Source organism: Guillardia theta, assembly GCF_000315625.1.
Source record: "Guillardia theta CCMP2712 unplaced genomic scaffold GUITHscaffold_59, whole genome shotgun sequence".
In the NCBI taxonomy this organism is placed as follows: Eukaryota; class Cryptophyceae; order Pyrenomonadales; family Geminigeraceae; genus Guillardia; species Guillardia theta.
Window position 1 is genome coordinate 456,332 of NW_005434615.1, and position 12,468 is coordinate 468,799.

Consider the following 12,468-nt stretch of genomic DNA (forward strand, 5'->3'; position numbering starts at 1 on the left):
GTTTAGAGGTGAAAGAGGGGGTGGTATGTATCTCCGAATCAGAAGGGGGTACTTTGACAGTACAAAGGAGGGGTAGCCAGCTAATAATGAAAGCAGATCGGAAGACCTCTAGTAAACCAGCGCCTTAATCGGCAGGGTGGGTAGTTTGTGTATGAAGTCGGACACTAATGAGGTGGGGTAGTGACTTTCAGTGGGTAGGGTGGGTATTGATAGGGTCAAAAGGAGCAAGGCAGCTAGAATGATTGCATTAATATTTCAAATATTCAGATTATATTTTAAGATCTGTCCAGAAAAAAAATTGGAAATCATGAACGAGCAGTAGGTGGTATGTCAAAATGTACTTTCCCATTGGGTCGTAGAGGAGTAGGGTAGGGTATAGGAAGAGGAGGGGTAGGTACCATAAGCAGGGATGGGCCCCAAGGTCCTGTAGCCAGGGAGGTAAACATGGGAGAAGGGGTAGGGTGGTTGGTAAAATGACAGAGTGGGGTGGTACCCCTGTCAACACCGGGAGAGGAACAGGTAGGTCAGTCATGGGGGGTCCTGACCCCCCGGGGCATGGAGGGTGAACTTGCAAGTAAGTAAAAGGGGTGTGGATCACAAAGGGGTGGGTCATAAGGGGGTAGTCGATGACCCTTTTGCAGTTCATTTGGTGGTAGGGTAGGGCAGGGGATGTATGAATGAATGGTGGGTGGTCGAAGCAGGAGACTGTGGGGTGGGGTGGGGTGGTAGTCAGTTTTGGGCTTTTGAATGCTGCAGGAGGATGGCGGGAAGGGGAGGCAACGATGGTCACAAGATGAGACAGCGGAGAGAGAGAGAGAGAGAAGAGAGAGAGAGAGAGGAGGAGGATAATGAGAAAGATGGTGATGAGGAAGAGAACAAAGACAAGATGTTGAATGCCACAAAGATAGACACCTGTACATGATCAGGATGATAGAGCACTCGGTATGTCGAGATGTCATATTGCTGCTCCTCTCAACTATCCACAGTGGACCAATAGATTTTTCTGGCCTTTCAGAAGAAGTCAAAGTTGAAGGAGTGTGAGAATGCAATGTATGAATTGATTTTCCTAGCAAGGCCAGATTGTTGGTAGATGTCGATGGAATTGGCCGCATAGCTGGCAAGAGTTCGATGGGAGTAAGAGCTGCTATAGAATTCCTTGTGCCCTAGTTCGAGACGTGTTAAACGCGCTAGGCCGGGTTATGTCATGGTTTGAGAGTTGTATGATGCCAATGGCAAACGAGGCAAACGGGTGAAGTCGATGTTGCACCTGAAACTATCTAGCGAATTTATCTCCGTCCAAACCTCGATGTTATTTAAAACTATATTTTTTTGTTCTTCACCAATTCATTCCATCTCACTTTCTTTTACCAGAATTGTTTTCCTGTCGGTTCGCCATGATAGCAGCATGATCCCTCATTCGGGGCATGGGTATTGGCGCGGCAGGGGGACCCATTTACATTCTGTTGTGTGGGTGGGGTGTAAATGATTCGAACCAGAGCTGCTGGTAGGAAACCCTAACACTAGATTGTCAAGGATTCTACAGGCTCCCAAGAGTTTCCTTCCCCTTGTTCCATTTCTTCTGGCGCTACCTCTTTCAACGTACTCGATCACATCTCTGCCGCTCTCCTGTTCTCCGCCTTGTCTCGCCCTGTCGTCCTGCCTCGATCCCGCTGTCTTGGGTTCTCCTGCAGCGTCTGGATATCTTTGTTGTAAATAATCGACCGAGTTCCCTTCGGTCAAATGTCGGGTAAGGTGAACGGAGAAGCCTTGGACACAAAGAGCCCCAGCAAAGAGGCTGGAGACATCATCTACTGGAAGTTCGGGGCAAGCAAGAATTTTGATGCCTATCATCCTTCATCTGGAGCGATTCGCAAAGTTTTCATATTGGTTGCGCTGCTGCTCTCGGCGGTTGTTGGTTTCATCTACATCATCGACCAGTTTTTGATAAGAGGCTTCTGCATCCTCCCCATTGCTTTCGCTCTCTATTATTTTGTTTTCTGCACCATCCATCTCTGGTTTCAGTGCAACTGGACAATCTGGTGGACGACGCGTAGAGGGCTGACTTTCGAGTCAAGGTTGGTTGCGCTGCTGCTGAGAGGTGACGCTGAGTTGACTCTTGGCAGAAACATCGTCGTGACCTCGAGAGAATCGCAGATCGCAAAGTTGAAAGCTAGGTTGGAGCAAAGCAAGGCAAAGGTGTCAGGGTATCGCCCAAAGATTCTTTGCGTAGCTGGTTATGGCGGAGGAGGACACGAGGCTACCCTGGTGAGTTCTTCGTGCCGTTCGTGCATTTCTATCCGTTGTACTGAGAGCGTTTGCTAAACACTCAGAATGGCGTCCGAGCCGTCATGAACGAAGCTGGCTTCTGGTCAGAAGTCGTGGATATTCCTGTTGGCTTCTTGTTGGAAACTTCCAAGAACAATCCGCTGTGGAACTTGACGGGAGTGACGGGAGAGCAAATTTACAACTGGGGGTTGTACAGGAGTCCGCTGATAGCTTACATCATCACTTGGGGTACCTCTGTGGGACAGTGAGCAAAGCGAGTGGGAGGAGGAAGTCAGACTAACTGAATGTCATGCTGCAGAGTGATCGGGCTCAGGATCGATGGGATTTGCGGCCTCATCGGGGACTTGCTATCGATCGATTACGGCGACGAGTCGGCCAAGTTGTGTGAGAGGATCTGGAAGGAGCACCAACCAGACATGGTGACGCATCTCCTGCCTCTGACGGCCGGATGACTGACGCAGCCGACCTGCAGATCTGCAACTTCACGTCCGGGACGACTGAGTTCATGATCCGCGGGCTGGAGCGAGCCGGGATGACGCACATCCCCTTGGTTACGATCGTATCGGATTTCGAAGGAAGGTGACAACAAGCCCTCGCGATGTGAAGCCTCCTCTCATGTCTTTTCCCTTCCTCCTCGCTATAGGCCTAATCGGAAACAGCCATGGATAGAAGACAAGCGCCAGTACGCCGTCTGTGGAACTTCAGTGTGCAGGCAGCAGGCGTTGAGCTTTGGGCTGCCCCCGAACCAGGTCTGGATCGCACCAGTTGCAAAACTGTCATGCTGACTCTTCTCGAGGTCTTCCAAACTTCGGGGATGATCTTGAGACCCGCGTTTTACGAGCCCCAAGACGACGAGCTCGACCTCAGCGGGAAGCTGAAGAAGCTCGGGCTCGACCCGGAGCGCAGGACCTGCTTGATCTTCTGGGGAGGCGTCGCGAGCAACCGGGTGAAGGAGATTGGGATGGCGATCACTCAGGCGTCAGAGAAGCTCAATATCATCTTCCTCTGTGGGCGAAACCTGCAGGTCAGCCCGCCAGCTGGTCGGCAGCTTGGCTGACAGTCCTTGCAGCTTGCGCAGGACCTCAAGAAGATCGAGTGGCCGTGTAAGGTGCACGTGGAGGGCTTCACGACTCGAGTCTCCTACTTCATGAAGGTGAGGGCAGCGGGTGCCCTGCTGTTTCACTGACCTCCTCCAGCTTTCCGACATGATTGTCTGCAAGCCCGGGCCAGGCGTCTGCTCCGAGGCTGCTCTGCTGGGCGTCCCCATCCTGGTCGAGTGGTCCTGCTTCACCCTCCCGCAGGAGGTGGCCATGCTGCTTGCTCCTCTAGCAGGCCCCAGCTGAGAGTGTGACAGGTTGCCGTCTGCAAGTGGGTGCTGCTGCGAGGCCTTGGGTTGGGCTTCACCAACCCGCGGCAGCTGGTGTGGCAGGTGGACCGTATGTGCAGCCTCTTGAACGAGCCAGAGGCGAAGAAGCTTCTGCGGCCGCTCCCAGTGGTCGAGAAGGGCCTGAGCGGCGTCGACCTGAACCCGGCAGAGAACGTGGCCGTGTTCGAGGTCCCGTCGATCCTGCAGGATGTGCTGGACCTGTACGCGATGAAGCGAGACGCCAGCAAGTGAGTTTGGGGGGGGGGACTGGGAGGAGAGGGACTACTAGCGGCCCCTCGTCGGGGTTTAACGACCGAATATGAACACACAAGCTGATCTCACTGCACAAGAGCGAAACCGAGGAGAGCCTCGGGCATCTCGAAGCGGAAGAAGGGCGACCAACCTGCAGCCTTGCACGTCAACGGCCAGCAGGCGGCCAGCAGCACGAGCACCTCTCCCCTCGTCGCGTACGTCTAGAACCTCTGCGCTCTCCACAAGCCTCCCCCGCACGTCCCTTCCCTCCATGCTGTTTGCTTCGTCATCGCTCGTGCGGCATGCGCGCTGCCACTGACCTCATGTGAATGTAGTCCCTTCCCCTGACGTCTTGTCGGTCGCTGACTACCGTCAGGCCTCCCACAACCAAAATGAAGTCGCCGAACGTCAGCAGCCCGAAAGCATGCCTGCTCCCTCTGTGAGCCTCTCCTCCCTCCTCTTCCTCATTCCCCCCCTTCCCCCCTCCCCTCCCTCGTCCACTCCCAGTCTTCACCTTGACTCCAGGAGGTCAGGCAGTAGATCCCACTTGTCGCGTTCTATGCTGTACCTCTCAACTCGCCCCTCCTCTCCCGCGCTCCATCCCCCTACAGCGTACAACTTCCCCTTCATCACGGCCAACCCAACCTGATCAGTTCATAAGCAGACGCAACCCTCCTCCTCCTCCTCCTCTTCCTCCTCCTCCTCCTCCTCCTCCTCCTCTCACTGTGTGTCGCGCGTAGTGCATCGGAGACATTCTGGTCCAACGCAGGGTCTGCGGGCTGATGCAGGAGGAGGATGAGAGGGCAAGAACCAGCAGGCGCATCCTCACCTCAGCCTCTCGACCGACTTGAGTCGCTCGTTGCCGTCATATCCTCCTGCCACCCACACGAACCCCTCGCCTGCTGCGATACCTGAAGGGGATCAAGGGGATCAAGTCAGGAGGGACATGTATGTCTCCTGTTTGCCTACCCATCCCCTCCCGCGCCTGGACTAGATCGCCAGCTGTATGCCAGCCCTCAGAACGAGGAGGCGCCTGCCAGCGCGTTGAGCGACAGCAGAGGTCGAGCGGATGGAGGAGGGGACAGGACCTTGGATGTCTTCTTCTCCTTGCCTTGAGCCCGCGCTGAACGACCTCGAGCATCGAAAACTTCGGTGGTCTTGATGTGTGCCCCGCCCTTCTGAAACCCTCCTGCTATTCATCAGAGGAACATCTTGAACATCTCGCCTCCGTCGGCCGACTGACCCACTGTGAAGATGAAGCCATCGAGGCAGGCGATGCCGAGCCCTGCTCGCTCTGTCGGGATGCTCGTCACCTCCTCCCAGTCGTCTTCCTCCTCCTCGTATTGGTACAAAACTTGCTCGCTCGCCCGTCGCGCCCACTTTGTCACCACCATGAACAGCTTACAAACTTGTCAGGGAGGAACGCGAGGCTGGGACCTCACCGTTTCATCGCAGACTGTTGGCATGAAAAGGAGGAGGAGGAGGAGGAGCAGGAGCAGGAGGAGGAGGAGGGAAGAAGGAGATTGAAGTTAGTGAGCAAAGCAAAGCAGGGCGACTGTCGCATTCACCAACAGCAGACGCGAGCGACGTCTTGCCATCCTCGACCAGGCCCATCTCAAGTCCTTTCATAGGATACCTGGAGGTTCCGTTGGGCCTCAGCACATGCAAGAGCACATGAAGGTCTTTCGCTCACCATTCGAGAGAACCAGCATGTTCATCTAGCTCTGTTAAGTTGAGCTTCCATGCTAGGTCGTTGCTCCTTCCTCCCCGCAATATCCCGCCGATCAAGTAAGCTGTCTTCCCTCCATGTCCTCGGCCAGTCACCTTGTCTCTGCCTTCCTCTAGTTCTCTGCTCCTCCTGTCCAGCTGACCTGGCCTCATTATCTCTCGCATGCCCGCTAGCGCAGTCGCTGCCTCCACAACAAGCGATGCAAGTGTTGGTGACTGTAGCGCTCCACGTTCTCTTCCTCTCAGCTCCTCTCCCACCTTCACTTCTCCCACCAGCCCCACCAGCTCCGCCGCCATGAGCGCTGCTGCCGCTATCAGCCATCCCCACATTTCTAATTTATTGACTGAAAAAGAAAGGAACCCGACTCATCCCCCCTCATCCCCAGATCTTCCTGATCCCTCATACATCCCGCATGAAACCCTCTTCCCCGCTCATCCCGCCTTGCTTCGCCGGCTTTTCGTCAAGCTTTTCCGTCATGGTCTTCGAGGCGGTTCCCTTCCTCGCATGCTCGGCGGGGGCGCTGGCGCTGGGAGCGGGAGGATGGACAGTGGCGATGGGGGGAGGAGAAGGCTGGCGATCGTGTGCAGGACGAGAGAAGGGCCCGGGAAAGGGTCTGTCGATGAAGTCAGAGAGGACGATCGATGAGATCAAAGGGAGTCTGTTTCACAGCGACGGCAAGCAGCATGGCAACATCGAGGGGAAGGAGCAGCACACAGGAGTGTCGCCCAATCTCATGCATGTGTTGCATACCATGGCAGGAAACCACCAGAAGATCATGGTGGATGCTGAGCCCAGACCCCTCGCCCTCCCTCCTGCCAACCAAGCACCCAAGAAGGTGTACACCCTCCACGACGGCATCCGGAGAGCCTTCCGGCACGAGCCCGTGTCTTCCTCCTCCGAGCAGCCAGCAGAAGCTTTCAATGGCAGATTCGTTGGCTCCGCGTCTATTCCTCCGCAGACGGTCGCCAGCCAGGCAGCCCCTGTGAAACGTCCATCGTGGCCATACAGCAACACTGGGGCGTTGCCAGGCCAGGCCTTACAGATTTCTCCCCCCTCTTCGCAGTCAGCAGCTCCTGTGATCATCCAGTACGAGACCAAGAGCGAGCAGAGACTCTACCAAGCTCGGCCTGAGTTCACTCCCCGACAAGCCTCACAAGCCGCCGTACAAGCCACCACCACCCTCAGCCCGCAGCGAGTCGCGCGAGTGCTCAACGCTGATCGCATCGCTACTCCCAAAACTCAACAGAGCCAGCAAGCAGGTGAGCAGCAAGACCGTGACGCCGCCGCCCTCCCTGACCCGCTGGATGACCCCAGGGATCGGCATCTCCTTCGTTCCCGACGAGTCCGACAGTATCGTGGTTGCTCACCTCGTGCCGGGTTGCCGTCAGTTGGACTCCTCTTCCTCTTCCTCTGACGCTGCTACTCCCAGGAGGTCCAGCTGAGACGTGCGGCCTGCTCCAGGTCGGGGACAAAGTACTCTTCATCGATGGGATTGAGGTTCCTCTGCCTCGTCCTGGTCCCTCCTGAATGCGCCGGCAGGTCAAGGGCAGAACGGTAACGGACGCCATCAGGATGGTGCTTGGCCCCAAGGATTCCAACGTGAGACTCCAACGTCCAGACCCACACCTCCCCGTCTTCCTTCCTCTCCTTCCCCTCCTCGTCCTCCTTCCCTTGATGCTCGTCGTCTCCAACCTCGCCTGCTGCCCCTGTGCAATGACGAATGACTGCCAGGTCGAGCTGGTAGTCGAGAAGCAGGAGAATCCTCGCAGGATCTTGTCTGTGATCATTCAAAGGTGAGCTGACATCGTCACGCCCAGCAGTGACTCCAGCTGATCTCAGAGTGGCGCCATCCGTGACTCCCCGGCTGTCCAACGTGGGAAAGCCGAGCGGTGGTGGGGAGCAGGTAGCGGCATGCTGATGCTCTTGTGGCCGTGACAATCGCAGCAGAACCGACCGATGGGAAGCGGAGAAGCGATCTTGTGATGCATTGGTGATGGCCAAGGTGATACCCTTGTAATTCTACAACGCGAGGCAAGAAAGGCCCCAGTCACGCACTTTAACTTCATTTCTTGTTTCAATAAATCTCTTGCTGGCGACATTCCAACTTATTGAAGGCTCTGAGACACAATGAGACACAAAGGTGTTCCCCCCTTCCTCTTCTCTTCTCACCTGCTCAGGATACAATTTCTGCACCTCTTCAACTCTAGCTGGGTCCTGCAGTTGGGTAAACCCACATGCCATCGAGAAACATCGAGTACGAGTACCATGTAGTCGGTCTCTACCACTCTCTCATCGAATTTCACGTGATTCAGATCATTCGCTGCTTTGATTGCGCTCTCCTTGGTCTCAAACTGCAAACCCCATCATCCCCTCTTGCAAGCAAGAAACCTCTCGTAACCTGCACGAGCACGTTGCCGATGAGGTCCTGTGAACCATCACGATCGAGTCACTCTCACGATCTGGCACGATGACGATACAACTTACAGCTGGAGCTCCTTCACGCCCTGGCCTCACGATGACGAATCGCACAACCTGAGACAACTGGCTCAGATCGAGTGAAAATGTGTCGGTGCAGGTTCACCTTTCCGTATTCTTCTTCGCACTTTGAGATTGTGTCTGGGAGGCAACACAATTTCAGATCAGAAAGAGGGAGAGGAAAGCACTAACCTTCTGCAATATCCTTGCATTCATCGTCGTTAGCCAGGTCGTCATCCGACATCATGTTCCTGATGACCACGACTTCCGTGGCCTTGGATTCATCGGGGCCATTGAGCATTCCAGCTCCAACAGCTTCAGTCACTCCCTGCGCCAACGTTCAACCTTCTAAATAAGACCCAAGACAAGGCTACCGCGTCGCCGGGTGTTCCCAGGATGCCAGTTCCTTGGCACTGAAGGGAAAGTATCAATTGACTTCACCTAGTGCGAGACTGCTCACTTGAGCAATCAACTCCGCGTTCAAAGGCACGTAATCTGCCGGACGACCCACACGACTAAAAGTGAGACATCAGCAAGAGAAACTGTCAATCCCTCTTTCCCTTCCCATACGAAAGTATGCAAGGGGAATGTTCAAATGGGACACAAAGTGGACCACAACAAATCCCTCGGATCTTCTTACATGGGGCGTCCATTGCATTCGATGCCACTCAAAGCCATTGCGTTATTTGCTTCCGCTGTTTAAGACATCAGCAACGGTATGTTCTTTCAAGTAAACTAATTCGAATTCTCACCAACAGTTCTCATCTCAACAAAGCCAAAGTTTCCATCTCCAGACAGAAAGGAATCTATACAAGGATCTCCAGGTTTGACGACGAGTGACAACTGTGACGGATCATCAAAAAAGTAAGACGCTGTCAGTAGCAATTACCTGCTGCATCGATTGCGAAATGAACTGTTTGAGGCTAAGCAAGTGTTAATCAAATTGTATTTCTTGTTGACAACCTTTTTGTACCTAGCTGAAGTCATGGACCCAACGAGGAGATTTCCAACATGAATTCTGCGAGCCTGAGATTCAAATGTGTCAAGCATCATGCGATTGCATCGCCATTAACAACTTTCACATACCTTCTTGGTTTGTTGCATCAAAGCACTCAAGTTGGCGGCAATACCACCTGCTAAAGCCCAATTCACACTCAAGGAAATCACAACAAGCAGAAGAAGCCAGACGAATGCTGAGTCAGTCTGAATCATGTAAAGGAAGATAACTCTAGTGTTTCAAGAGGCTCCACAGGCAAACAGACAGACAAACGGACAGATGGAACGTGAGAATACCTCCAGATCCCATTAACCCAGCTTGTGCCATAGTCATTATCATCGCATCTAGAAAACATATTTTAGACAAGCAAATAATCAAGAAGGGCTTACCGGGGGCTGGAGGGACATAATCATGTGGCCTGTTCACTCTCAGAGGTGTGCCTGCGATCGTTGTCATGCTCTTTGCAAGTAACGAGAAAGCAAGTGCTTGCGAGCAGTACCGTAAAAAGTAATTCCATCGAGAGTCATGGCACTCGTTGCCTCTTGCACGGTACGAACCTGCAAAGAAATCACAATTGAAGAATCGAAATTGAGGCTGGGACCTCAATGAAAGCAAAGTGCTTTTCTGAACTGATCCAGACATCGCAGACGCAACATCCAGGACTTTGAGTCAGACCAGCCTGTGCAAATTCAGCCTTGAAATAAGCCCCCTGGTCCTGAACCTGGTGCATGGCTTGATCAAAGAACTCTTTCAAAGCCGGTTCACTGATTGGAGGGTCAAGCTGCGGCAGATTTCCAACATAAACGCGACGGGCTTTGAGAGTCAACTATCCATGGACCTCAGAAAACGACTGTTCAAATCGGATCTTACCTGAGGGTTGGCGCTCTGTGCTATAAGTGCTGTGCCATCTGGGCCAAATTCTGGAGGCTTATCCCAGTTGCTATGAAGGTGGAATCAAGAGATTTGCTTGATAAACAAACATGTAATACCTTGCTTTCTTTTGCCTCCTCTCTGGTCGAGGTGAACGTTCCCTTGAAGTGAAAGGTCATACTCAAAAAACTTCAAAACTCTTTCTACCTCTCTTTGCCCCTACTTCGACTCCGACTCCTCCGACGTTCACGTTCACGGTCACCACGGTCACGGTCACCACGGTCACGCCTCCGGTCGCGGTCACTGAGATTATGTGGGTTAGTCTGTGGTGATACTTCAACGCCCTGATGGACTCTACCGACTCCGATGATCCCTGCAAACGTCAGTCAATTTAAACATCATTGATGGAGATTCCAAGAATCAAGAATAACCTGTTCCTGCTCCTTGAACGGGATCGACGTCTACCGTCGCCACGATCGTCCTCAAGACTCGGTCTGGATGACCTCCTCAACTCAACGTATCTTGGAAAACAATTTAGAGACCACGCAGGAGAATACTCGCCTACCTATCTCCAATCATCTGCCTGTCATACGACATGGCCCTGCTTGCATCATCCTACGCCAACACGTCAAATCATATTTTTCAATATGATAAGATGCATACTTCAGATCCAAATTCCACCAAGGCATCACCCGTGGGCCTGCAAAAATGAATGAGAAGCTGCTGCCAGGGTGAGTTATGGACCTTCCATCGGGCCCATGCTCAATCATGATCTTCACAATGTGAAATTGGGGTGCCGGATTGAAAGACTCCGACTTAAAGAAAGCTCGGATGTCTTCATCTTGTACTTTGAACGGAAGTCCTTCGTTCTGTCAGTCAGACATCTATCCCATTCGCAAGGCATCAAGTACCTCTACAACGGAGGACCCGACTCATTTCAAAGAATCTTCTATCAAAACCAAGACATCAGAAACTGCTGCAATTATTTCCCGATCGTAGGATTTTTATCCTCGATAACGTGCAATCATTAAACTACAAGGCTATCAATTCGCAGAAACTTTTGCTGAATCAATAAAACATTGGGAGAAACATTTCACAGGACAAGTTTTCCATTTGTCGCTTCATAAAAGGAAGTGTGAAAAGTTGAAACAGCCTTTGATGAATATCCCACCAAGTCCACATAAAATTTCTTTCTAGCATTGCCGAGATCGAAAGGATCTTCATGTAGTCAGCCAGAACCTAAGCTGCTAAGCTCGCTGATGCGGAAGAGCTAAGAAACTATTTATCCTACTTTGATCCAACAACTTATCCTGATCAGCTTACACATAAACTAAGCTTACGGGATTCAAGACTTTCTTTACATAGAAATTTCAAGCCAAGGCTCAGACAAGATGCCTTCTCGATTGCTGTCGAGTTTCATGCAAGGCCAACCTCTCGCTCGCTCGCTCCACTGGACTCTCACCCTTCTGCTCCTCATTTCCCATCCTCCCTCGCTCTCATATCCTCTCATTCCCCATCCTCCCTCGCTCTCATATCCTCTCATTCCCCATCCTCCCTCGCTCTCATATCCTCTCATTCCCCATCCTCCCTCGCTCTCATATCCTCTCCTCATCCTCCCTCGCTCTCATATCCTCTCATTCCCCATCCTCCCTCGCTCTCATATCCTCTCATTTCCCATCCTCCCTCGCTCTCATATCCTCTCATTCCCCATCCTCCCTCGCTCTCATATCCTCTCATTCCCCATCCTCCCTCGCTCTCATATCCTCTCCTCATCCTCCCTCGCTCTCATATCCTCTCCTCATCCTCCCTCGCTCTCATATCCTCTCCTCATCCTCCCTCGCTCTAATATCCTCTCATTCCTCATCCTCCCTCGCTCTCATATCCTCTCCTCATTCTCCCTCGCTCTCATATCCTCTCCTCATCCTCCCTCGCTCTAATATCCTCTCATTCCTCATCCTCCCTCGCTCTCATATCCTCTCCTCATTCTCCCTCGCTCTCATATCCTCTCCTCATTCTCCTCCTATCCCTTCACGTCTTTCTTCTTCGCACGCGTCCTGCTTCCCGCCCTCCTCCCGCTTCCTCCGCCCTGACCACCCCCACCCCCCTATTCTCCTCGAGAACCACGGTTCTTGCATTCACCCTACCCATCTACATCCGGTTCTCTCTGACTGCCATGACCCCTACATCGTGTATTGGATGACCCCACTATTTAGCATCCCCTGCACTCCTCTGAGATGACCACCCCTACATTTGCAGAGGATCTTACCTACCCATCTCTTGCCCCGTTGAAGTATGGGTGGGGGTATCAGTTTTGACCCTACCCTTCCTGAATCGATCAATCCTGAGCCTGACCACCCCGTCATGATATGAGGTTCCTTTGATCTGACGTATGTCTATTCAGGTTCATATGATTCAGTTGCTGTCTTTTGCAAAAGCTCTACTGTAGCTCTGAGGTGAACTCGAATTGATAGATGATCGACCCACTGACACTAG

At 52.8% G+C, this 12,468-nt stretch overlaps 4 protein-coding genes across 4 annotated transcripts; 2 read left to right on the top strand and 2 right to left on the bottom strand.

Moving 5' to 3' along the window:
• Positions 1–1,740: 1,740 nt before the first annotated feature.
• GUITHDRAFT_142007 (hypothetical protein) lies at positions 1,741–3,904 on the top strand (the record flags this gene model as incomplete). The annotated part of the gene is made up of 9 exons (XM_005828452.1): positions 1,741–2,265; positions 2,331–2,530; positions 2,585–2,705; positions 2,759–2,865; positions 2,930–3,035; positions 3,083–3,310; positions 3,356–3,439; positions 3,483–3,590; positions 3,641–3,904. 9 exons carry the CDS (start codon positions 1,741–1,743, stop codon positions 3,902–3,904), a joined length of 1,743 nt encoding a protein of 580 aa, XP_005828509.1.
• An 86-nt stretch (positions 3,905–3,990) lies between these two features.
• Positions 3,991–5,797, bottom strand: GUITHDRAFT_112504 (hypothetical protein; the record flags this gene model as incomplete). Its single annotated transcript, XM_005828453.1, has 11 exons — positions 3,991–4,055; positions 4,105–4,178; positions 4,225–4,332; positions 4,473–4,549; positions 4,629–4,683; positions 4,734–4,815; positions 4,874–4,937; positions 4,993–5,093; positions 5,148–5,198; positions 5,473–5,540; positions 5,598–5,797. The coding sequence occupies 11 exons, from the start codon at positions 5,795–5,797 to the stop codon at positions 3,991–3,993; spliced, it is 945 nt and encodes a 314-aa protein (XP_005828510.1).
• A 314-nt stretch (positions 5,798–6,111) lies between these two features.
• Positions 6,112–7,728, top strand: GUITHDRAFT_153826 (hypothetical protein). The gene is made up of 7 exons (XM_005828454.1): positions 6,112–6,892; positions 6,948–7,010; positions 7,063–7,130; positions 7,173–7,232; positions 7,365–7,426; positions 7,473–7,536; positions 7,581–7,728. Exons 1-7 carry the CDS (start codon positions 6,253–6,255, stop codon positions 7,614–7,616), a joined length of 993 nt encoding a protein of 330 aa, XP_005828511.1. The 5' UTR covers positions 6,112–6,252; the 3' UTR covers positions 7,617–7,728.
• A 10-nt stretch (positions 7,729–7,738) lies between these two features.
• GUITHDRAFT_112506 (hypothetical protein) lies at positions 7,739–11,199 on the bottom strand (the record flags this gene model as incomplete). Its single annotated transcript, XM_005828455.1, has 26 exons — positions 7,739–7,750; positions 7,803–7,847; positions 7,898–7,984; positions 8,032–8,058; positions 8,118–8,165; positions 8,215–8,249; positions 8,301–8,436; positions 8,483–8,521; positions 8,569–8,623; positions 8,749–8,803; positions 8,861–8,951; positions 8,998–9,031; positions 9,082–9,134; positions 9,195–9,241; positions 9,402–9,449; positions 9,495–9,545; positions 9,605–9,662; positions 9,707–9,931; positions 9,976–10,025; positions 10,095–10,136; positions 10,183–10,278; positions 10,334–10,348; positions 10,441–10,496; positions 10,541–10,590; positions 10,639–10,675; positions 11,147–11,199. The coding sequence occupies 26 exons, from the start codon at positions 11,197–11,199 to the stop codon at positions 7,739–7,741; spliced, it is 1,545 nt and encodes a 514-aa protein (XP_005828512.1).
• Between the last annotated feature and the right edge of the window lie 1,269 nt (positions 11,200–12,468).